Source organism: Cryptomeria japonica, chromosome 5 (genome assembly GCF_030272615.1).
Source record: "Cryptomeria japonica chromosome 5, Sugi_1.0, whole genome shotgun sequence".
Classification (NCBI taxonomy): domain Eukaryota; kingdom Viridiplantae; phylum Streptophyta; class Pinopsida; order Cupressales; family Cupressaceae; genus Cryptomeria; species Cryptomeria japonica.
Genome location: NC_081409.1, coordinates 55,192,258 through 55,216,516, shown reverse-complemented (window position 1 = coordinate 55,216,516; position 24,259 = coordinate 55,192,258). Strand labels below are relative to the sequence as shown.

The 24,259-nt window shown below is 37.8% G+C and overlaps 1 protein-coding gene across 5 annotated transcripts in view; it reads left to right on the top strand.

The window, feature by feature from the left end:
• Positions 1-24,259, top strand: part of LOC131068577 (quinolinate synthase, chloroplastic) — a 67,451-nt gene that overhangs the window by 17,508 nt on the left and 25,684 nt on the right. For all 5 annotated transcript variants that reach the window (XR_009112027.2, XM_058003805.2, XM_058003806.2 and 2 more), the window contains exon 6: positions 11,959-12,456. Coding sequence is in view for 4 of the 5 variants with exons in the window: in XM_058003805.2 (XP_057859788.1) it covers positions 11,959-12,456 (498 nt within the window). In the remaining variant the exon portion in view is untranslated. The remainder of the gene's footprint in view (positions 1-11,958; positions 12,457-24,259) is intronic.

The window sequence follows — 24,259 nt, the reverse complement described above, 5'->3', positions numbered from 1 at the left end:
GATTCTACCAACTTCAATATTGCCATAAATTAACAACTCAATTGAAATTGATGCGATCTTCCAAGGTAATAAATGATTTTTCAATACATCAAAGATCAAGGACACTACCACGAAGGTACATATCCAAGATACAACAACGATTGAAGGTTTAAGCGATTCAAGTATCTCCAGTCGACCACGCAAGGCGTTCCTACAATCAGCAAGAAGCTAGTGGTTTGGAAAGCGAATCCTACCAAAGATCAAGTCCAACACTTTGTCCTTCGAATTAACACACTACTTTGATTGAGAATGATTCAAGAAAAATGAACAACCATGAAGATAACCAAGAGAATTGCAACAAAACACCATAACTTCAATATTTCATTGATCTCAAAGCCATCATGTGCAACAATTGTTTGAATTCCTTTCTCAAAGCTCAATCTTGCTACAAAAACAACTTGCTTCTAATCTCTCTAATTTCTCCTTAATCTCTAATTTTTCTAGTTCTAGTTTTTCTAGCTCTAAAATGAAAAGAAATGAGGGTATTTATAGCATCCTCAATTACAATGAACGGTCCAGATTGAAAGAAGATCAATGGCCAAGATTATGACACCTAAACCCTAATTAGGGTTTGTTACAACCATTACATAACATTTAATGCTTGACCAATGATAAAATTGTATTGCTTGGACACATGTCCTCTCTAGAAATTTCCACCAATGGATAGCTAGGGTAGGTACATCGGAGTTTGTGCCACCTTCTATGAATTAGGTACATTGAACCTGGACATTGTTGAGGTGGACCAATCCGACTGGAGGAGTGATGACTAGGATGCCACCTCATCTGACACTTGTAGCTTGGTAGATATTCAATTTGATGTCGTTGAGAAGCTATCTTTAATTAGCTCTTGTTCTAACTCCCTTTGTCCTTGATTTGCAGGATGATTGATGTACCTCGCCTTGGAATGCTGGATTGGAAAAGGTCATCCTTGTCAATGCTAGACTGGAGGAGGTCGCCCTTATCTTGATACCTACACAACATTTCATAATAAGTAATAGATTTTGCAATGTATAAACATAGATTAGATTAGAGATTGAATTTAGGAAACTTCATGATAAGTCTTTGAGTTATCATTTCCTAAAAACGATTAAGCTACTTGAAATTCAAAATTTCAAAAATTCAAAATTTAGGGCTATGACTATCAAAATTCAAAATTAAGACAAGGGATCACATCGCCATACCTCTCTTGAGAGCTAACTCCAAAATGCAAAATTAAGAAATTCGCCTAGGCAAAAATCAATGTTTGATGACTTCAACATAATCTCTCTCAAACGAACGTCCTCCTTAGCAACTTTGCCACCTTTGGGGGGGTCTTCAATGTCTTGATGGCAAGTTCGCTCAACTCCAACCAAACTTCGCACTCCTTTTGATGATGTTCGCACCTTGTATCCTTGATGAAATTCGCACTCCTCTCTAATGATAATTTCGCACTTCCTTGTCTTCTCCAAATCACATGCAAATGAAGGTTGAATGATGATTTGAAAATGAAATAATTTACCTCCCCTTTATAGGCGCTTGCCCTTTCAATTACCTCCAGGCCGACTTGGTAAAATAAGGTAATTAAAAACAAATTTTAAATAAAATTAAGGGCCGACTTTATAAAATAAAGCAAATAAAACCCAAGCGCCCCAATTTTTATTTAAAATAATAATTAATTCATTTAATGCCTTCGTTTTTAATTAATTGGATTTTTTAAAGGCAACAAATAATTAATAAATGTTCATGCACAATTTTAAATGCCAATTTTAATTAAATATTTCAATTTTCATCGATCTTAGCATTTAATATAATTTGAAAAATGTCATTAGCGCCAAAATTTGGGAGATGAAAAATACAAACCATATCGCTCTGGTCCCTGGGAGAGGGACAGGAGCGAATTAGCATTTTAGCCTTGATTCTCTCGCCTTTTACGTTCAAAACAACCTTCTCCACGTGGAAACTGGCATCTTCGTTGGGTACCTCGAGCTTGATCGACTCAACTTTGTGGATAAATGCCTCTTAAGGTCAATATCGCCCTGGTCCCTTGGTGAGGGACAGGAGCGAACTTTGTGTTTCTCCTTGATCCTTGTTTCTTCGATCACCAATCTTCATCACGAGGCAAGTAACAACATTACCCCTTCACTCCACGCATACTTTACTTGTCTTTTACAAGGCACATTTGATGTTTGAATGATTTTCGCCCTAGTCCCTTGGTGAGGGATAGGAGCGATCCTTGTGTTCTAGCCAAAACTCGTCATCTCTTAACCTTAACTTCTCGTTCAGGACCTTTCAAATGACATATTCGATCTTGTGTACCCTTGCTTGACATGATCTTTTGGGACGAATGATAGATTTAGTGAATATCGCCCTGGTCCTTGACTGAAGGACAAGAGCGATATTGTCTCCTTGCTCAAGTTGATCACTTTTTGACGTTTGATTTCTCACATATCACCTTCTCAAGAACACTTTTGCCCTTGTGCAACCTTGTACGTCCTTGCCTTGACGTGATTTTTGAAAGAACTGGCTAGTGTAGTGAATATCGCCCTGGTCCTTGCCTGAAGGACAGGAGCGATTTTTGATGTCTTGGGCTCATCCTTGTTCCTATCAACTCTTAATTGCCTTCACAATGTAAAACAATGTCCTTTGATCCTTTGTGAACGTATGAAACGAGATTGACATTCAAAACTTAAGCACACCTAGAGATTTCGCCCTGGTCCTTGACTGAGGGACAGGAGCGAACTTGGGCATATAGTGCAAATCCTTCATCTTTGGCGATCTTTGTAACTTCATTCTTTGTCGAGGCATTCCAGACATCATTGCTTCCTTGTACCCTGACTTGGAGTGATTTAAAACTTGGAGGAAAAGCCACATAACTAATATTTCGCCCTGGTCCCTGGCTGAGGGACAGGAGCGAATTTACACTTGTAGGCTCAATCGTGCTTTGCTAACTTCCAAATTTATCTTCAACGGACTCGTTGTGCCCCCTTTCACTTATCCTTGGCATGGTATTTGTTTCAACTTGGTGAGAAATTGGTCTAAGGAAGAAATCGCTCTGGTCCCTGACTGAGGGACAGGAGCGCCTAGGCAAATATGGGCCTCGCTTCGGTGTTTTACAATCTTCAAATTATCTTCAATGGGTTTGTTACACCCTCTTTACTTGCTTCAAACTTAATCTTCACTTGATCTTCGCCCAAATTTTGCCCTATAAGGAAATTCGCTCTGGTCCCTGGGAGAGGGACGGGAGCTAACATCAAATTTCGCCCTGGTCCCTGGCAGAGGGACAGGAGCGATTTTGCTTCTAGAGTCCATTTTCCTTACGTCGGCAGTTTCAAGTTATATTCAACTGATAAAGTGCACTTCCTTGGTTCTCCTCAAATCGCGAAATTGTTGAAATCTTGCAAGGACAAGGCAATGTTGGATTTTAAGCTCCGGTCCTTCAGTGAGGGACAGGAGCGATTTTTGCTCCTGGCACATTTCCATGTTCGCGAAATTCTTCAAATTATATTCAACGGAAAGAACATGCCTCCCTTTATCTCTTCCAATCCGAAAATCATCTTGATCCTGCAAGGACAATAAAATTTTGAGAAACAAGCTCCGGTCCTTGACTGAGGGACAGGAGCGAACTTGCTTCCACAGGCCAAAATATCATGATTTTAAGGGTTTAATCACTTGACAAGGTACAATTAAGCCATTTCCAATACTTGGGATCAATTATTAAAATTTTCAAAATTTGGTCAAAATCATTCAATCAGACAAAATTCCATAATCCATCATTTAACACTTGGGCAAAAATTGGACTTTGCATTCAAAATTCCGACTGAAACTAGATAGATTCACTTGACCACCTGACGAATTCACCCTATTCAAAATTGCATCCTACGGGAGGAAGCTCAAAAGGCTCTCAAGATTGACTAGACTCTGGCCTGAAAACACTAAAACGGGAACCCTAAGGCCTGACCCTAATCCAGACACCTGACACACTAAACCAAAACCCTAAAAAGCAGAGAGAAAGGTGAGCAAAAACGAGCAAAAAGAGGGGGTCCCCATTTTAATGGGGCGATGTGTGAAATGGTCACAACAGACATGCTGAGGTGGACCAACCCGACTGGAGGGGTGATGACTAGGATGCCACCCTGTCTAACACTTGGTTGATGCTCAATTTGGTGATGCCTTCCTTCAAATGCTGGACAGGAAGATAGATGGAGAAGGTCGTCCCTAATGATGCTGGACTGGAGGAGACCTTCCTTGATGATACTGGGCTGGAGGAGATCGTCCTTGATCTGGTTTGATCTTCTTTGATGAGAGTTTGCCAAGTAATTGATCCTTCGGCTTTGGGGGTCGTCGTTTGATACCTACACAAAAGATTAAAGTTAGTCTTTGAGTATAATATCTTATAGCATAGGATCTAAGACCTTTCAAAGGAACAACATTAATTTGAAAATGACAAAATAAATCCAAGAATTCTAAATTTTCAAATTAATTATGAATGGAAATTAGATTTTTCAAGACTTAGACTTTAAAAGATTGCTATGAAATCAAAATAAGTCTTGAATAAGAACCTCAAAAAGTTGATTCTTCATACCTTCTTCTTTGAAAGCTTAACTATGAACCTTGGAAAATGAAGAAAGAAGATCAGACTTTGCTGGATAAGGATTGAATTGTGGTCTTCCTTTGGATGAATTATGTCTTGATTAACCTTCAAAAGAACTTCACCTTCACTAGCCTCTCAAAATCTGGAAATTCGCCTTCAAACACCTTCCAAAATCTGGAAATTATCCCAACTTACTCAATTTCGCACCTCCAAATATGCTCTTCAAGTTCGCATGAGAGATAATGAAAGAATGATTTGAATATGCTACAATACACCTCCCTTATATAGGGCGCTCACCTTGATTTCCCTCAAGGCCGACTTGGCAAATAGGGAATAAAATAAAATAAAACTCCTCTCAAAAGATGGCCGACTTGTTTGTAAAGGCACAATAATGATTTTTGAGCGCTCAAGCATAATTTTTTAATTTTTAAAATTAATTCCAAAGCTCAAAGGTGGATTTTTTCATTTATTTCAAGGCCTAGAAATTAATTAATTAAATTGCAAATGCCTTAATTCATGTGAACTTGATTTAGATTCCCCAAATGTCTTGAATTTGGCTAATTTAGTGAAAATTGAGGAACATCAAGGTTTGATCAAGGCTTAATGAAGGCTCTTTGCTTCTTAGGCACTGAAATATCCAAAGTGATGAAGGCCTAAATTATTTCAAGACTTGTTTGAATTCTCATCTAGGCTAGTTTGCTTCATGAATCAAAATCTTCACAACCTAGGTTTGCCATCACAATTTTGCATTTTGCCTTCAACTTAGCCTAAACAAGGTGAATAATAGGTGTTTTCAAGAATTTTGCCCTAGACCCTTTGGAAGGGTTAGGAGCGATTTTTCAAATTAGGTCCTGAATACCTTGTTTTCGACTCCGAAATCTCCCGGAAGGCGAGCTTATGTTTGTTTTGACCTAATCAAAGTCTTGCATTTCAAACTTTTATCATTTCACATGAGGAAATTAGGTGAAAATGTAAATTTCGCCCTGGACCCTTTGGAAGGGTCAGGAGCAATTTTTGCTTATTAGGTCAAAATTCACCTTAATTTGATTGTTGACCACCTCCAAGGCAATCTCTAGGGTTCATTTATCTCCATTACTGGGTTAGCTCATCAAAACTTTGAAGGAAATATTGCATTTTTGGGAATTTCGTCCTGGACCCTTTGGAAGGGTCAGGAGCGAAATTCTCTCCTGAGCTCAAAATTCTCATTTTTGAAGGTCCAAAACCTCTTCAAGGCATTCCAAATAGGTTCTTTCATTGTAGTCCAGGCTTAGTCTTACTCAAATCTGGAAGAAAAAGGTGAATTTAGGGTTTTTCGCCCTGGACCCTCTAGAAGGGCCAGGAGCGATTTTTCTTGTTTAGGCTTACTCCTTCATCATTTTGTCTTGAATCCACCCCTCAAGGCTAGGCAATGGTCTTCTTCATTCACTCCATCCAAGCTTGGTTTGTTCCTGCAAGACAAAATAGGGGATTTTGAGATTTTTGCCTTGGACCCTTTGGAAGGGTCAGGAGCGAAAATCCTTCTCTGACCTAGAATCATCATTTTTTGGAACAAACATCCACTCCAAGGTGGTCTCAAGGGCAATTTCCAGCTTGGTTTAGCCTTGTCTTAGCACAAACTTGAAAGGAATGCATTGGTTTTGGATTTTTCGCTCTAGACCCTTTGGAAGGGTCAGGAGCGATTTTTAGGTTTTAGGGCAATTCCTTCGTCCTTTCATCTTCAAATCATTTCCAAGGCATGGAACATCACGCCTCACTCCCATCCAAGTCATGAATAGCAAAATCTTGTCTTAAATTTGCAAGAAAAAGGGAGAATTTGGAAATTTCGCTCTGGACCCTTTGGAAGGGTCAGGAGCGAATTTCCCTCTTGGCTTCAAAATTTTCATTCTTAGGAATCCAATTCCACTTCAAGGCAGTTCAAAAGTCCTCTCAAACCCATGTCTAAGCTTGGTCTAGTCCAATCTTTGGAAGAAAAGATAGGTTTTAGGATTTTCGCCCTGGACCCTTTGGAAGGGTCAGGAGTGAAAATCATGTTCTAGGCTTAATTGCTTCCTCTTGACCATCTCAATCATCTTCAAAAGGCAAAACACACTTCTTCACACCCATTCAAGGCATAAAATCTAAAAAGTTGCCTTGACCTTGAAAGAAAATAGGTGTTTTTAGGAATTTCGCTCTGGACCCTCTGGAAGGGTCAGGAGCGAAATTCACCATTTGGCTCAATTCCTTCACTTTTTGATGATTTCTTGCAACCTCAATTCACTCCCAGGGGTAATTCTTTCTATGCTTGACCTTATCCCATACTTGGCTTAACAAAATTTGATAGCAAAAGGTGGTTTTAAGGAAATTCGCTCTGGACCCTCTGGAAGGGTCAGGAGCGAAATTCACCATTTTGACCAAAAATCTTCATTTCTTCACCTTAAAACTTCTTTGCCAAGTGGGATTTCATGTTTCATCATGCTAGGAATAAAGTCTCATGTCCAAGAAAGGCTCAAAAATAGGCTTACAAGGAATTTCGCTCTGGACCCTTTGGAAGGGTCAGGAGTGAAATTTCCTTCCCTGGCCAGAATCCTTCGTTTTCATCACTTCTAAACATGCCTAAGGGTTTCAATATGCTCTTTCTTCCTTTCATCATGCCTTTGCCACTTCAATTCGACTAAACTGAGCAAGAAATATCTCCTATAGAAATTTTCGCTTTGGACCCTTTGGAAGGGTCAGGAGCGAAAATTAGGTTTTAGGCTTATTCTATCATCCTTTCAAGTTGAATTCACCTCTCAAAGGAAGAAAACACTATTCCTCTCTCATCCATGCCATAAAAACCAAAACTTGACTTGACTTTGCAAGAAAATAGGTGATTGAGGAATTTTTGCCCTGGACCCTTTGGAAGGGTCAGGAGCGAAAATTCTCCTTTTGGGCAAAATCCTTCATTTTTTCAATTTGAAACCTCTTCAGGAGGCAAAAACAAGCTATTCTTCTTCCATTCATGTCAAAAACTTGACCTTCTTCATTGCAAAATAATAGCCTTTTGGGAATTTCGCCTTGGACCCTTTGGAAGGGTCAGGAGCGAAATTTCCCTTCTTGTCCAAAAATCTTTCATTTTGCAAGCTTCCAAATCTTCAAAGGTACCAAATGATGTCCAATCTTCATCCCAAGAGACCCTGCACATGAGAACTTAGCCAAAGTTAGGAAGAAATAAGCTCTAACAAGATTTTCACTCTGGACCCTCTGGAAGGGTTAGGAGTGAAATCTCCATTCCAGGCCAAATTGCTCAGTTTTCAAGTTTTAAACCACCTCATAAGGCCAAGTTAGGTCTTTTTCTAAGCTAGGAACAAAATTGCAAGTCTATCCAAGGCAAAAAAAATAGTGTTTAGGATAAAATTCGCTCTGGACCCTTTGGAAGGGTTAGGAGCGAAATTCCTCTTTCAGGCATCATCTTGCTCTTCAAAAATCAATCAAATCCCTCTCTAGGAAAGAACACATCAATTCACCTCCAGACATGCCCTAGAAAGCATCATTTAGTCAAAAATGAGAAGAAAAGAGGTTCACAATGATTTTCGCCCTGGACCCTTTGGAAGGGTCAGGAGCGATTTTGACATTTCCAGGCTAGATGTTACCTTGATTCGCTTCATCCTTCATCAAACTTGATCAAACCAACTCCTTTTCTTCACTGGCTCTGCTCAACCGACTTATATATATTAATCATTTCATAAATCGATTATTAGATTCCTCAAGCTGTTAAACTTTTGAAAATAGAGGACCAAGCTCTGATACCAATTGTTAGGATTAATGATAGTCCCAAAGATACTGAGAGGGGGGGGGGGTGAATCAGTGTCTAACCGGTTAACAAAATATTTAACCTTATTAAGTATTTTGCATTCCAAAACAGTGTACCGGTAAACAAGAATTAATGTAGTAAATAGGAACAGTAAAGACACCATAGAAAACACACCATAACACAAGATGTTTAATGAGGAAACCCGATGTGGGAAAAACCTTGGTGGGATTTGTGACCCACAATATTCACTCATTGGCCAATGGATGGATATTACTTACAAGAGGGGCCTGCACATGCAGGAAGGCCAATTGCCTAGAGCTCACTGCTTAATCTACAAAATGGAAGTCTCACTAACTTACAAATGGATTATGAAAATCCAATATAATGTCCTGCTACAATTCAGCATCTGCTATGCCAGGTTCAGTACCGGTTTAAGCTCATACTATAACCATAAACCTTATACAAAATCTTCCTTAATATTCGCTCATCACTTCTACTATCATGTATCCATCATTACAAGATGATTTACAAGATCTCATACATATATGAGTCTATTAGAATATGCCATGTTGGCTTTACAAAAAGATATTTATAATTAAATACAATAAACAAAAGTTGATCCTGTCGGTTGGGGTGTTGGTATACATTGTTGTCGCTGCTGGTGAAGTGTTTGTCGGTGCCGGTGCTTGCCGGTGATTTACCAGATGAATGCCGGGTGGCTGCCTGTAGGTTGCCGGTAGGTTGCCATCAATGACAACACCATCATTTCTCACTAGAGTGTAGAATGCCAACACTAATTTCCCTTTTTGTTCTCGATTTGAGTCCAAGGTAATTTGATAGCTTCAGACAGTTTTAGCTGTATTATCTGCATCAATGTATCGTCCATTAGCTTGTAATAGAAATCAAACTTACGGAGGTGAGGTGTTATACCATGATTGGATAAGCTTCATACACAGTTTTAGCTTGTACTTTCTGTATCAATTTATTATTTATTAGCTTGTAATATAGATCAAGCATAAGGACGTGAGATATTGGGCCACATTTTATTGCATAATTGATCTTGAAAATGGATATGCATATGCACTTTTGGCTCCTTAAGAAAAATCAACCTGAAAACATTCTTTTGCTAGTCATGAAACAGATTCCTTTGTGGTTCATGGCAAAGAATCTTCTCAAAGTGGTTTGACAATGACATCCAGAAAAGATTGAAATAAAGCTTGCATAAATTTAGTCAGATCTTTGGAAAACCCAAAGATGCTATAGGTAAATTGAAAAATCTAATTGTGTGGAACACTAATTTGGTTATAAACTAATCATGGGCGTAGTGTTTAAAACCAAACCTTGAAAGTACATCTACAATTCTAGTGAGAGAATTTGGTTGTACCTGCTAGTAACATCACCTTTTAAACAAGAAAAGGCTCTGTAGTTAAATTTACAGATGTTTTGGTGTTACTAGCAACCTAGGCATTCCAAGCATTCCCAAATACAAGGGAGTAAAATATTACACCTTCATTGGACATTAAGATGCAGTAAACATTTGGTACAAAATTAGTTGTTTTGGCACCATTACTCATACACACACCATCAACAATGTGCCAATGATCTTGGATGACAATTTGGATATCTGTATGATTGTAGACTGCTCCAATAGGTTGGGATTTGATCAGTAGTTAGTGTCCTATTTTGTAAATTTAAATTGTCCATCGAATTAAAATGAGTAGATAAATGGTAATCATGTAGGATTCTGAATGATTACACAACTTTGTTCAAATGATCTCAAATGGGTTCTGGAATACTTGGATTTGGTGTTGCCCTAATCTCTATATGTCTAATGGGGATGAGGAGGGATCAGTGGGTATCATAAAACTATAAAGAAAATTAAAATTGAACTCTTAACTATTGTCTGCTCAAGTCTTAAACAGAGCAAGGGATCCACACTGGGCCTTGCTCTCAATATTTACAGATGTACCCATGGAATGTTTTTGAATAATGCCATGCCTGCAACTTTGTAGCCATCCATATATTTATATCGACATACCCTATTAATACTTCACTAAACAGATACAGGGAAATCGTCATCATTTATTTGAGAACTGTACGGTCAAAGCAATAGGTCGAAGTTTATAGCTACAAAATCTGCACTCTTCTAGAATGAGTTATTGTCAACATGTGAGGAAATTACGTCACAGTTTGGTAACAATATTGCAAGAATAAGTTCATTTCCATAAATAGTTTATCAATTAAAAGCTTGCTCCTTGGACTTTTCTTTGAAGCTAAGTTGCAGGGTTCGTTGGTTTGAGGGCCTGGTACTGGTCCGGTTCGGTTCAGTTTTGGTACTGGTCTTGGTCCGGTTCGCATGTGGGTTTGGCCAGGGTTCGTGCTTAGGTGAGTTAGTTTGTCCGGGGTGAACCTAGGTGAACCCAGACGCTTGGGCGCCTAAAAATATAGTTTTTTTTTTTTGCAATTAGCCACTTGAAATCTGCTGGTACCTCAAAATCTTACAAATATGTCTCTGACTTGATTGATTGCATTAAATTTGTGGTGAGGATTGTATTGTGAAGGATGCATGCATAGCCATGTTCAAGTGCAAAGGACCCATTTTCAAGTTACAAAACACACCGAGTTTGATCAAGGTGTTGAATACCACCAACATGCACCCTTATATAAAAACAACCTTATTGCTCGTTACCATAGCGTTTACAGTTAATCTTGTATACCCTCAATCCTCCAAAAGTTTGTTTTTGCCTTTACTATATACCAAAAGTGACAGAGGAGACTCCAAAATGTTAAAAGAGTACCACCAAGGGCTTCAGGATATCCTCAAGATCCCAAACTGGAGCATTATTAATCAATGTGAATGGGCATTAGATCTACTGGTTTAATGATTAGAGAACAACATTGGGGTGAAGAACATTCAAATGAGAATGGTAGTGCTAGATGACCATAGAAAAGGCTGTAACACAAGACATAGGACCTGCTGACACAAGTTAATCAAACATAGTACAGTTGGTAGGTAGCAGTGGTTTCCTCTAAGAGCTCCAGTTTGCTAGGTCTTTGTTCTAATATAAACATTATTAATTGCAGCTTAGAGCGGATATTTAATTGTTGAAACAATGATACTTGAACTCGATATTATTATTTTGACATTGAACTTGATGTATATGATGCTATGATGGTATGATCATGATGCCATGATTACAAGTTTATGGTGGTTTTGTTGTTTATATGATGCTATGTGACATTCTAATCTTAATTCATGCTTCTAGGCTGCATATATACATATTGTTTTTGTACTAACGAACCTAAACAAACCCAAACCCCTTTTCAAAATTTCGCCGTACTGGTGTACCGGTTTTTCGAACCAAAATCCGGTGCTTGAACCCAAACCGGCAACTTAGCTCTGAAGTAGTTAAGTGTGAATGCTTGGGTATGAAAATCAATAATCTGGATCTTATCATACTTTGTTAACATCATTTTGTTTGAGCAAAGTTTTATATAATTAACAAGAAAGTTTGTTAGCATTGTATGTATATTAAATATTATCTTTTGGCTTGGCTTATCAGTAGCAATTGTTTTGCAGGATGGCACATGCATTGTACATAATCTCTTTGGTGAAGATGTGGTTTCGAGAATTCAGGAAGGCTATTGTGATGCTTTCCTTACTGCTCATTTTGAGGTTCCAGGTGAAATGTTTTCACTTGCAATGGAAGCAAAGAAGCGAGGAATGGGAGTTGTAGGTTCTACACAAAATATTTTGGATTTCATCACGAAGCATGTGCAAGAGGCAGTGAGTCGTGATATTGATGAACATCTTCAGTTCATATTAGGCACCGAATCTGGCATGGTGACAGCTATTGTGGCCGCAGTTCGTAACATACTGAAAGAGGTTAGAAGATCAAAAATTGAGGTGGAAATTATCTTTCCTGTTTCATCTGATTCAATATCAAAGTCGCAGTCTTCAGGTGATCTTGAGTCAAGTGAATTTGAAAATTTAACAAAGCTTTCCATAGTTCCAGGAGTGGCATCTGGTGAAGGTTGTTCAATTCATGGTGGTTGTGCTTCATGCCCATATATGAAGGTAAGTATACCTATGTCAACTTTACACTTTCATTTCCATGATATAATGCCCGTATTTAAATCTTGTAACATCTTGGATGCACTGTATTTACGAATGTGTTTTTGAAGGCATTTAGAAAGATAATTAATGGAAAGAAGAACTTATAACTCTACTAATTTCTTTAGTTTTTGCACCTTTTTGATGATTAAGTTTAGTGAGGATCACTTTAATATGACAAAACTACAGCTATTATATACGTTCTTTATGCATCCATTATCTACTTTGCTTGGTTTCAAACCATACATTCTCTTTTAAGCATGCCTGTAATCGACTACAAAATACATAACAGTAAGTCACTAATGAAAAGCTCAACACAGTCTTCAAAATTTCAAATGAATTATCAAGAAAGTTATTAAAATCTTTATAATGTTGCTTTTAGAATTATCATTGTGTGATTATTTTCAGACAATGTTTTGAGAAGATCCTGATAATGAATCACAAGGGTGATTGAAAACATTGGTCTGAAAATCATATATATTTTTAGGAAAACACACACACATGCACACGCACATGCACACGCACACGCACACGCACATGTACGTCACTAATGAAAAGCTCAACATAGTCTTCAAAATTTCAAATGAATCATCAAGAAAACACACACACACACACACACACACACACACATGCGCCACTAATGAAAAGCTCAACATAGTCTTCAAAATTTCAAATGAATCATCAAGAAAGCACACACACACACACACACGTCACTAATGAAAAGCTCAACATAGTCTTCAAAATTTCAAATAAATCATAAAGAAAGTTAGTAAAATCTTTATAATGTTGCTTTTAGAATTATCATTGTCTGATCATTTTCGCACAATGTTTTGAGAAGATCCTGATAATGAATCACAAGGGTGATTCAAAACATTGGTCTGAAAATCATATACATTTTTAGAAAAACACACACACACACAAACACACACACACACACACACACTGGGATGCTGGTCCAGGGCCCATTTTTGGAGGATGGCAGTAACTTTTGAAATGTGTCCCCTGCCATCCTGCCATCCCCGTCTCCAATACACTCTGGAACATAGCTTATAATTGATCTTAATGATGAATCACACGGTGATTCAAAACATCAATCCAAAAGTGCTCATTCACAGGTGATTCCAAAGTTAAACAACATTCAAATCACACAGACTCTGGAAGTTTAAGAACTCCAATATTAAATAGTTGTCAGTCGTGCAAATTTTAATATAAACAATTGCTTTGTTTGATTTCTTTTTTAGGTTTCAAAATACAGATTGCAAGATAAATGATTTCTTTAGTATACTAGAAAAAATTCCATTCATAAATTTGATTACCAGTCTCATTATTGAACTCTATTCTTTACTGAATTGTAGTGTCAGTCATTTGAATTGAACCCTAACAATTCTGACAGAATCTTTACCAGCTGTCTTTGGACCTTATTTTGATAGAGAAGAATTGAGCCTGACTGTTTTGTAAACCTTTGTGTTTTGTAGATCAATAAACACAGAATTATTATACCCTAGTCTAACAGCTAAGATTCTGTTGGAAGACAGGCTGTATGATGATAGTTTTAGTTAGAGAGTTGATTAAATATCTAACTCAGTTATGTCAGGAATAATAATCATATTGGTCCATACAGGTATTATGGTTTAGATGTAACAGATACTTTGGGTTGAGACATGTAATTTAGCTGTTGGTAGTTGATATGGATGTGGGTTGACTGAAATTTGTCTGCTATTAGATCTAGTTGTTCTTTTAGCTAGTCTGCTAGATTTAGTTGTGTTAATTAAATAAGGGTTGCTGCAGTTATTCCATTAGTTATCTTAAGGTAAATAGGGAATCAACTTCAGTGAAATAAGGATTCAGGCAGTTAGTTATCTCCCTATATTCTTGGGGAGTGTTTGTCAGTTAGCTAGCATTGAATGTGAGATTAACTCCTATAAATTGTAGATCACTTGAGTTGAAGACTATTACTGTAATGTACCCAACCGCACAGTACCTGAATTTCACCTTCGGCAGGTTTTCACTCTCGACAAGATTACACTCTCGGCGTACTACACCTTCGGCGGGTTTCACTCTCGGTAGGATTACACTCTCGGCGTACTGGATTACACTCTCGGCGTACTAGATTACACCTTTAGCAGGTTTCACTCTCGGTAGGATCTCGGTAGGATTACACTCTTGGTGTACTACACCTTCGGCGGGTTTCACTCTTGGCAGGATTACTCTCTCGGTGTACTACACCTTCGGCGGGTTTCACTCTTGGCAGGATTACTCTCTCGGTGTACTACACCTTCGGCGGGTTTCACTCTTGGCAGGATTACCAATCGTAGATATTACCTCCGTCGATAAGATTATTTTAGGTGCGGGTATGAATCAACACAGAGTATACACCAACAACATGGAATGGCCAAGAACTAAATATTTGTAATTATAGTACCACATGGTAGAGATAGATCCGACAATGAAGTACAAAGTGAAATATCAGAAATGATATCTCCAACGGCAGCCTAGGATGGCTGCTAATCACCGAAACTGCGATTACAGAATAGGGAGGATCTTGCACCTCCGAAACTGCAACAAAATGAAACTCCAACTGGAATTCACAAATACAAAGAAAACATCAAACTCACCATACCTACAACTATGCCAAACTCGGCCTTATAAATGGGCTTTGGGAAGTTTCCTGAAGGGTTACAAACGGCCGACACCAAAAGTTTATTATTTTATTAATTTGGGCCCCTTTATTTAATAATTAAATTAATTAATTAAATAAGTCCTTATGATATTATTTAAAATTTAGGACCACTTAATGAATTAACTTAATTAAGTCACTTTATTAAAATTGGGGACATTACAGTCATCCTCCCGGCCCAAAGATTGCTTGCCCTCGAGCAATCCGTAACTATTTGCCATCTGACAAGCTCCGGGATCCCAGACCATGCGTGAATGTTGGTAGTCGTATCCGCTGAAAGCTTGACGCCGCACCGTAATTGCGAGCACCACTTGCAAATCCCCAATCAGTTTGCGCTGCTCCACTCTGATATAAACATTGCCCTGCTCAAAGTTGAGGAATAACTCATCAAAGTCCAACTTGCTTCCTTCATATAGATGCCACTCACAAGGAGAGATGACAATCATGCATGCCTCATGCCTAACCAAAGGGTAAACTTCGTATTCAACCAACTGTAGAGATTTCTCCTGTAAGGGATCATTGCTAGAGTTCGCATCTCCATGAAGTTGATCAACCATTGTTGGCTTGACAAAATTTGTACAAACATCTTCATTCTTGCAGTTGTCATGAAAGTTTAAGTGTTCACTTGACGGGACAATTGTTGTCTTTGGCTTGTCCATATCCTCCTGTTGTTGGGGTGAACATATGAACTTGTCTTCATCTTTCTTTGTTTCAGATTGAGTTCCTAATTCAGGATCCAACTCCTCTTTTCTTTTCCTTACATAGTACCTATCAAAGGATTCGATAGCCTTGATCTCCTTAGGTTCGCTTGAGTATTGATCAAAGATTCTGATAACCTCCTCATGCACAGGTATACATTTTCCTATTAGAACTAGATATTCTTGAAATGTTAGAAGATTCTTCCTCTTTTGATATTTGTTATACCACTTGGTGATTTTATTGGCAACAATTTCATTATCCCTTTCTTCCATTTCTGTAGTCATCCCAAGAATTCCATAGGCTGGCAAGATTTTGGCTCTGATACCACTATAATGTACCCAACCGCACAATACCCGATTTTCACCTTAGGTAGGTTTTCACTCTCGGCAAGATTACATACTACACCTTCGGCGGGTTTCACTCTCAGTAGGATTACACTCTCGACATATTGGATTACACTGTCTGCGTACTACTCCTTCGGCGGGTTTCACTCTCGGCATACTACACCTTCGACGGGTTTCACTCTTGGTAGGATTACACTCTCGATGTACTACACTTTCGGCAGGTTTCACTCTTGGCAGGATTACACTCTCGGTGTACTACACCTTCGACGGGTTTCACTTTGGTGTACTACACCTTCGGCGGGTTTTCTCGGTAGGATTACACTCTCGGCGTAAAACACCTTCGGCGGGTTTCACGCTCGGCAGGATTACACTTGGTGTACTACACTTTCAACGGGTTTCACGCTCGGTAGGATTACCAATCGTAGATATTACCTTCGTTGATAAGATTGTTGCAGGCATGGGTATGAATTATCAACACAGAGTATTCTTTTGTGGTTCTATTAATGGTCATTTAGTTATTCATTAGTCTACTATTGCTTTTATAAGAACTCATAGTTTGCTTTTTAGCTTTATTTAGCGTTTTAATCTTTTTTAAGCTTTAGGTTAACAGTTTGCTCTTTTTAGAACATTGTCCTGTAATTCCTTTATATATGCTTGTATGTTCGTTATTAGTTAATTCAATATCATTCGATTATTGATTCAATTATTTTTCAAGAAATGTTAGAAAATAATTTTACTACTCTCTCCATTTTATTTGTTCACTTTTCTAATTTCAAGCTCCCTAATCTACATGAAGGGCCAAATGAAAAAGAGTGTCACTCATGGCTTTTAAGTTATCAATAGGTTCTATTTTAAATACCATTGTAATAGATATGCGACACTAAGAAAATATTTAATAGCTTGGGCAGTGCTGTGCAACATTCAAAACATTTTTTTTTGTATGGTTTTAAAATTGTTGCACATTTCTTATGAAAGGGCTCAGAATTATAAATATTTCCTAGTTTTGAAGGTCCTTGGTATCAAAAATCATTTCAAAATGTATCAAATGATATAAGAGACATAATATAAAAATTTCTTTGAGGTGATCTGAAGAAAAAGTCCTAGCCATTTCTGTCTTCCTGAGATACCTAGGCAAGTGCTATAAAAAACTTAATAATGTATCTACCATTTTTTCTATGTTTGCCATCTTCATCATTGAAAAATCATTTAATTATAAACCTGAATTTTGTTTACTTCCTCTGAGCAGCTTGATGAAAATAATGTTGCATCTACCACAAGTATTTTAAACAATATGATTTATCAGAGGATCTAAATGATTATTTATAAAGCTTCATATGAAATAGGAAGCTTGTTTCACAGATTATTAACATAACATAATTATTTTCCAAGGGATATTATAAACTCCAGCTGTCAACATGGTTTATCAGTTCCTTCAAAAGGATACATGAGAAATTGCATACAATTACAAGAAAAGCCAAAGGCACAATTATCATAGAACGGGTGTCCCAACTCCTAAGAATGCAATGGGTAATATTCCAGTCATCAGCCATCGTTTCTCACAATTGACAGCATTTTTCACTTTTAAATTGATATTCAAGATCACACTTCTAAATAATTAAGTGGGTTTCAAGAAGTCAAGGACCTCAGTCAATTTGACTAGACATGTATAAATTTTGTTTATTTCCTCATCATAGAACAATGCAGTAATATCTTCAAGAGCTTTGAATTGCTGATGCATTAGGTTGATTCTGCAAGCTTATATGCACTAATGCAGTAATATTCTCTATTAAGGGTGTCACTAATGGCTTTGATACTTCTCTAGATGGATGCCTTTTTAGACTAATGCACTACTATTCCTCTATAACTATGGTGACAATGATTGTAGCTTCTAGGTCATGTTAGGAACTCCTCTAATAGAATTACAAGACTTCAGAAACAGATTAGAAATAAAGATTTAGAAATGGAATAGAAATGGAGATGAGAAGAGAAAGGCAAAAGAAATGGAAAGATTTCGATGTAGATAGCCTACCTCCCATGGGATTTCCCGACTGTGCAACATTACACCTGATTGTTCAACACCTCCCAACAGCTCAACACTTTACGTCCCTTCGTGTCGCTGTTGAAATAAGCCTGGTGATGTCGTTTTAGGGTCGGATGTTGATTTTATAGAGTACTGCTGCATTTTCACAGGTTTTTTCCCACTACGTTTTGCGTTTAGGGTTTCTGATAGTTTCCTGTAGTTTTTTTCTCGATAAATCACTATGTTATTTCCTATTAATCATTGCAGAAGTCAGGAAAAAATTGTTGAAACACATTTACTGGAAATTGCGATTTTTTGGAGGAATAAATTGCGGCCATGGGCGATTCCCAATCAATTGCGTATATTTGCGGTCTTTTTCACATTTATTGCTTCTATGAGTGAAACACCTCTCCCATCATGTGAGATTGCTGTATCTTGTAAGGTTGCATGAAAAACCCTACTTGAAGTAGCTTGTAAGGTTGAGTGTTATATATTTTTCAAGCAGTGAATATAATAGATGTCTTCTTGCTGCTACATTTTGGCATGACTAAATCCCATCATTTCTCTTAGGAAGCATGCATCGAAGGGCCAACAAATCTGTATCGTTCTCAAAAATATTTTTTAGTTAATAGGCATATTATGCTTTGTTTTGATGACATGCAATGTAGAAGGGAAATAATTCCCATAATGGGCAGGATGGAATCCTCATTAAAAAATTGCAAATTCTTTGTTCCCTGAACACTTCCCAGAAAAGATCTCATTGATTTAGACAAAAAGCATTGGGCATTCTGAATGCAAAGAAAAGTCTGACCCATGTTCTGTGTGGTATGAAAGTTCTGTGAATTATTAATTCCACTTGTTTTCTTGACCTATTAGAAATTATAAATCAATTTCAAAGTTTTTAATCTATAAAATGAGGGTTTTGAGGGGGTACTTCATCCCTAGAACTCATCATAAGCACAAAAGGGGAATGTTGTGATTTCCCCACTTTGAAATAGAATTTAATGGTAAATAATAATAATAAAACTAAAATTAAAATATAAAAGAATGTAATTAAATATAATTGAATTTTAACTAAGTTAATGAATGGTCAAAAGACATGAGATGAAAAGTTGTGACTCCCTCAAACATGAGATATAAAAGGGAGAAGAGAACCTCATTTGAGGGGGAGAATTTGGGAATCAAAAGTGCAGTTCTGATTGTGAAAGGTTGTGTCCCTTTTCAAAGGGCAGAAATAATGAAGAGTTGCACTCTTTCGAAGGGTGCTAACGATGAAAGGGTGTGTCTCTTGCCAAAGGGCGTACATGATGAAGAGGTGTGACCCCTCCCTCCCATTGAGAGATATAAAGGAAAGGAATCAGTATCTGATCAGATCAGAACTATTATGAAGTTACAGGCCGCCTCCATACTCAAACAAAGGCATATATATATAAGGCCGATGCATAGGATGATCTAAAAACAACAAGCACTATACGAAAAGGTGCATTAAATTATTGGAGAGCAACAATACCAATCCAAGCAGCGATCTTATTATATGTCAATGCAGCATTAGCATGTTAGCAAATGGATTAAGGAAACGATAAGAATTGTGTTTAAATTAACATGTATTATTAATAATCCTTGATTAGTGTTGGCTGGTATTTTGTGATCATGCCAACACAGAATAAAGTTTTCCGACAGTCACTTTATCCTCTCTTGATCAAAATCAGATGTATGCTAAGATTGCAAGAAGATCATACATTGACTCCAAGGTTCCAACTGCGTACTACGACTTTATTATGGATATAGACTTGTTTGGTGATGTTGCTAGTAATCCAAGGGGACTTACGCATACTTGAAGAAGATTTTAACAAAATTCTAAACTTTTAAGGAGATTTGGCAAATGGTTTGGCAATAAATGGCTCTTTTTAGGACTTTTTGGATAAGATAATGTGGAAATAAAATGGGAAAGGGTTTAGGAAAACTATGCTAACTCTAAGAACTCAATCGATAGCAATGATTCGGATGAGATCAACCACACTTTACCTTGCCAATAGTAGACAACTACATAAAGTAGTTGCAAAACCGTGTTTGAAAGATTTTAAACCATTGATTAACACCATCAGAGAACAATGTTCATCCAAAAATTTAGATTAAGCATACACATATAATAGCTTAATCCAACCTTATACTGTTGATAGAAATCATCCACCCACAAAAGTTATGAGCATGCGACCTCACCATGAAACACTACCATCAATTTTGTTTATCCAAATGCTTGAAATAAATCTAAACTGAGGAAAGTGAAACCATGCAAGCTACAAAATAGCACAAGTGTACTGCATCAGAGAACAATGTATCACTGTTTGTTACTTTAATAGCTTATCACAACAATTTCATACAATCTCCCCCCTTTACAAATGAAGGGGTGACCCCCTTTTATAGGTCTCTAAGAGGAAAATGGACGGCCGAGATTACAAACCAATCAATGGCTAAGATTGAACATGCAAAACCCTAATTAGGGTTTGACCAAAGATTCCAAGTATGATGCCAAGTAGTGGGAAATGATCACAAATAGGGAATCACACCCACTATGTATTAATTGCTCTTTGCTCCCAAAAATGGCATCCATAATGCAATAAATGCCCCATTATATTCAAAATCGCCCATTATGCATTAAATAAGCTACTACTTCCTTGAATTTGCCAGCCGCCATGCAATTAATCAGCCACCACTTGGTCAAAACGTTCACTAGCAATAAATGCGTCATCATGCCGCCATGCATTCAATAAATTCTCGCCATGCAAGTTGACCTCGTTGTCAAAGGAACTTATATAATTTTCCAGATTGTGCTTCATTAATGTGGAATATTCTCTTTGCATGTCGCCAACTCATCCTTTTCCACTTTTGAAGGATTCCTGAATGCTTGGAAATTTTGGAGAGAGAAAATCTTTCCAGAGATATTTTTGTTCTGAAGGAAAATTTTTGTGTTCTTGTGCAACCTCATCCTGAAGGTTGACCATTTTTTCACATTTGAGGAATTTACCTTTTCCGAAATTCTAGAGAGAGAAAATCCTCACTTAGCCAATTTTCCTCGTGCCTTGAAATTCTTCACCTTGGGTGCATTTCTTCCCTAAGGAAGGAATTTTTTGAAATTTTGAAATTTTCCTCCTTAGCCTTGAATTCCACGTTTTGTTTCGTCACTGGGCACATTTTGAAGGTGGTGAAGAATTTCTTTGGAATTGACATTTTCCTCCTAGACCATGTTTTTGCATTTTCTACTTGTCCTTGAGCACATTTGCTAGGAAGTCGAAGAATTTTGGAAAATTAGACTTTCTTCCTTGATGTCACTTTGGCGTCCATTCCTTTCTTAGAGCACATTTTCTCCATGGTGAAGGAATTTTTGATGTGGAGGAAAATTCCTCCTTAACCTCATTTTGGCGCCCAACCTTGATCTTGATTCTACTCTGCCCCTGAGGAAGGAATTTCTTCATGCCTTAGCCAAATTTTATGTTTTTCATGAAGGGAAGGAAATTTTTTCTTGTTTGGAAATTCCTCTTGCTTGGGCACTGTTGACGTGTATTTTGTACACAATCATACACAGAATAAAATACCCAAAGGCATCTTATCCTCTCTTGAATAAAGTCTCTAACTGCTGAAGATTCGCATGAAGGATCAGTTAGGATGACTCCAATGTTCTGGTTAGTAGGGTCTCTACGTGTGGACAAGCACCAGTGGTATGATGTGATTTGCTGTATCCTCAAGGGGTCTTATGCTCCGAAAGCCTGAAATTTTACTAAACTAAGAAGCTTTTCAAAAAATAACAAAAGGATAGGGTTTTGCAAGAAGTCTAATCTAGTCTAACCCTAAGAATGACTTCATGTGAACAAGACTTGGCAAGATTCTACCAACTTCAATTTCGCCATAAAATAACAACTCAATTGAAATTGATGCGATCTTCTAAGGTAACAAAATGATTTTCAACGCATCAAAGATCAAAGACACTACCACGAAGGTACATATCCAAGATACAATAATGATTGAAGTTTAAATGATTCAGGTATTCTCCAGTCGACCACACAAGGCGTTCCTACAATCAACAAGAAGCTAGTGGTTTGGATTACGAATCCTACCAAAGATCAAGTCTCACACTTTGTCCCTCAAATTAACACACTACTTTGATTGAGCATGATTTAAGTAAATTGAACAACCATGAAGATAACCAAGAAAATTGCAACAAAACACCATAACTTCAATATTGCATTGATTTCAAAGTCATCATGTACAACAATTGCTTGAATTCCTTTCCTCAAACTCAATCTTGCTACAAAAACAAATTGCTTCTAAACTCTAATCTCTCTAATCTCTTGACTATCTCTATTCTCTATTACATTCCTATTACATTATCAATGAAATGAAAAATGAGGGTATAAATAGCATCCTCAATTACAATGTATGGTCCAGATTGAAAGTAGATCAACGGTCAAGATCATGACACCTAAACCCTAATTAGGGTTTGTTACAAATGGCCTCCTCTTTACTGAATAATATTAAATGCATAGCCAAATATTAAATTTGGCACAAAAACCTAGGAGACATAAACCAATGACAATTAAGATGCCATGTCATCTATAACAACCTATCATCTAGAATCTTATTCCCTTTCCAATTCTCTTTTTTAGCATATGCAATGAATCTTGATACGATTCCTTCGATCTCTGCAATTGGAATCTCGGGAAGATTCTTCATACTTTCTTCTAAGTGAATGACCTGATCGAATGCATCTAGAAGAGCTGCGTCCCATGAAGTTTCAAGTTCCTTTGTTCTTTCAATCAGGAGCATAGTGGCAAACATCTGATCATATTGCTCGTCTGTAACGTTAGCGTCCTTACAGAAGATGACCTTGATTCTATCCTCTAATTCCTGCATATCCACATCTGTCTCGACCTCGATCCTCCTGCCAAGAATGGTACGAAGTACCTCAAATACTCTGTCCTGGATCGGATTGATCACCTCCTCCACTTGGCTACATCTAGTACTAATGTCCTCAAAGAAAACACTCTTCATATGGAGTAAGGTTGACCACTGAAGCAAACTGTGAGGTCCTCCATCCATGATCTTTTCTTGCGCTAAGACCTTCCTTGATGTGTGTCTAATGACTTTCAAGACCGGAATGATAACATCTTTGGTATGAGCGAATGCGGCTACTGTTATCATCAAATTGTGGATTATCTCAAGAACCTGGATAGCTTGATGAATAATCTTCATCATCCTTGTTACAAACTCTACGGCAACTGTATGAGATTTATCCATCCAAGTACTCGTACGCTGGACCATATTCCTGAATCTTTCTGCCTCATTAATTGATTGAAGTGGAAGTGCCTGCACTGGTGATCTAGCTGGATCCTGACGTCCCAAAGGCTCATTGAGATGACTGAAATATGTCCTCCATGCACCTCTCTCTCTCTCAAGCTTTCTACTCTTCTCCATTTCTTCTCTAAGCTTGTCTTTCAATGCCTCAAAGGAATCTGTGGCATCATCTAGTGTCTGCTCAGCTGTGGATGGACCTAGCTCAAATGTCTCTACATCATATTCCTCTGCTAAGATCTCACCTTCATACTTGTCTACTGCCGGTGTAGCTATCTGTAATTTTCTAGATCCAGTCTCATCTCTAATCATCTTGGACATCTTGGTAGCCTTTCTCTTCTCTGTCACTTCCTGGGAATGTCCAACAAGACTCTCTAAATCAATCACATTGTCCTCGTCCTCTATCACGATCACCTTCGTTAATCTTTCCTTCAACCAATCTGGGATGGCCGATCTTGTCTCTTGAACCTGAATTTCCCTATGCACTACTTCTTCTTCTCTGGGAGGAGATGTTACTTCGTTATCTTCTTTATCTTCATCTAGCTCATAATCCTGGAGAGATCCACCTGGTGACCTTTGCGGTGCCTGTCCTTCTTCCTGCCTATCGTTCTGTACCATCGACTCCATGGATTCTTCCACCTGAAATGTTCTCTTCTCTGGTCTAGAAGAAGTACCGGATGA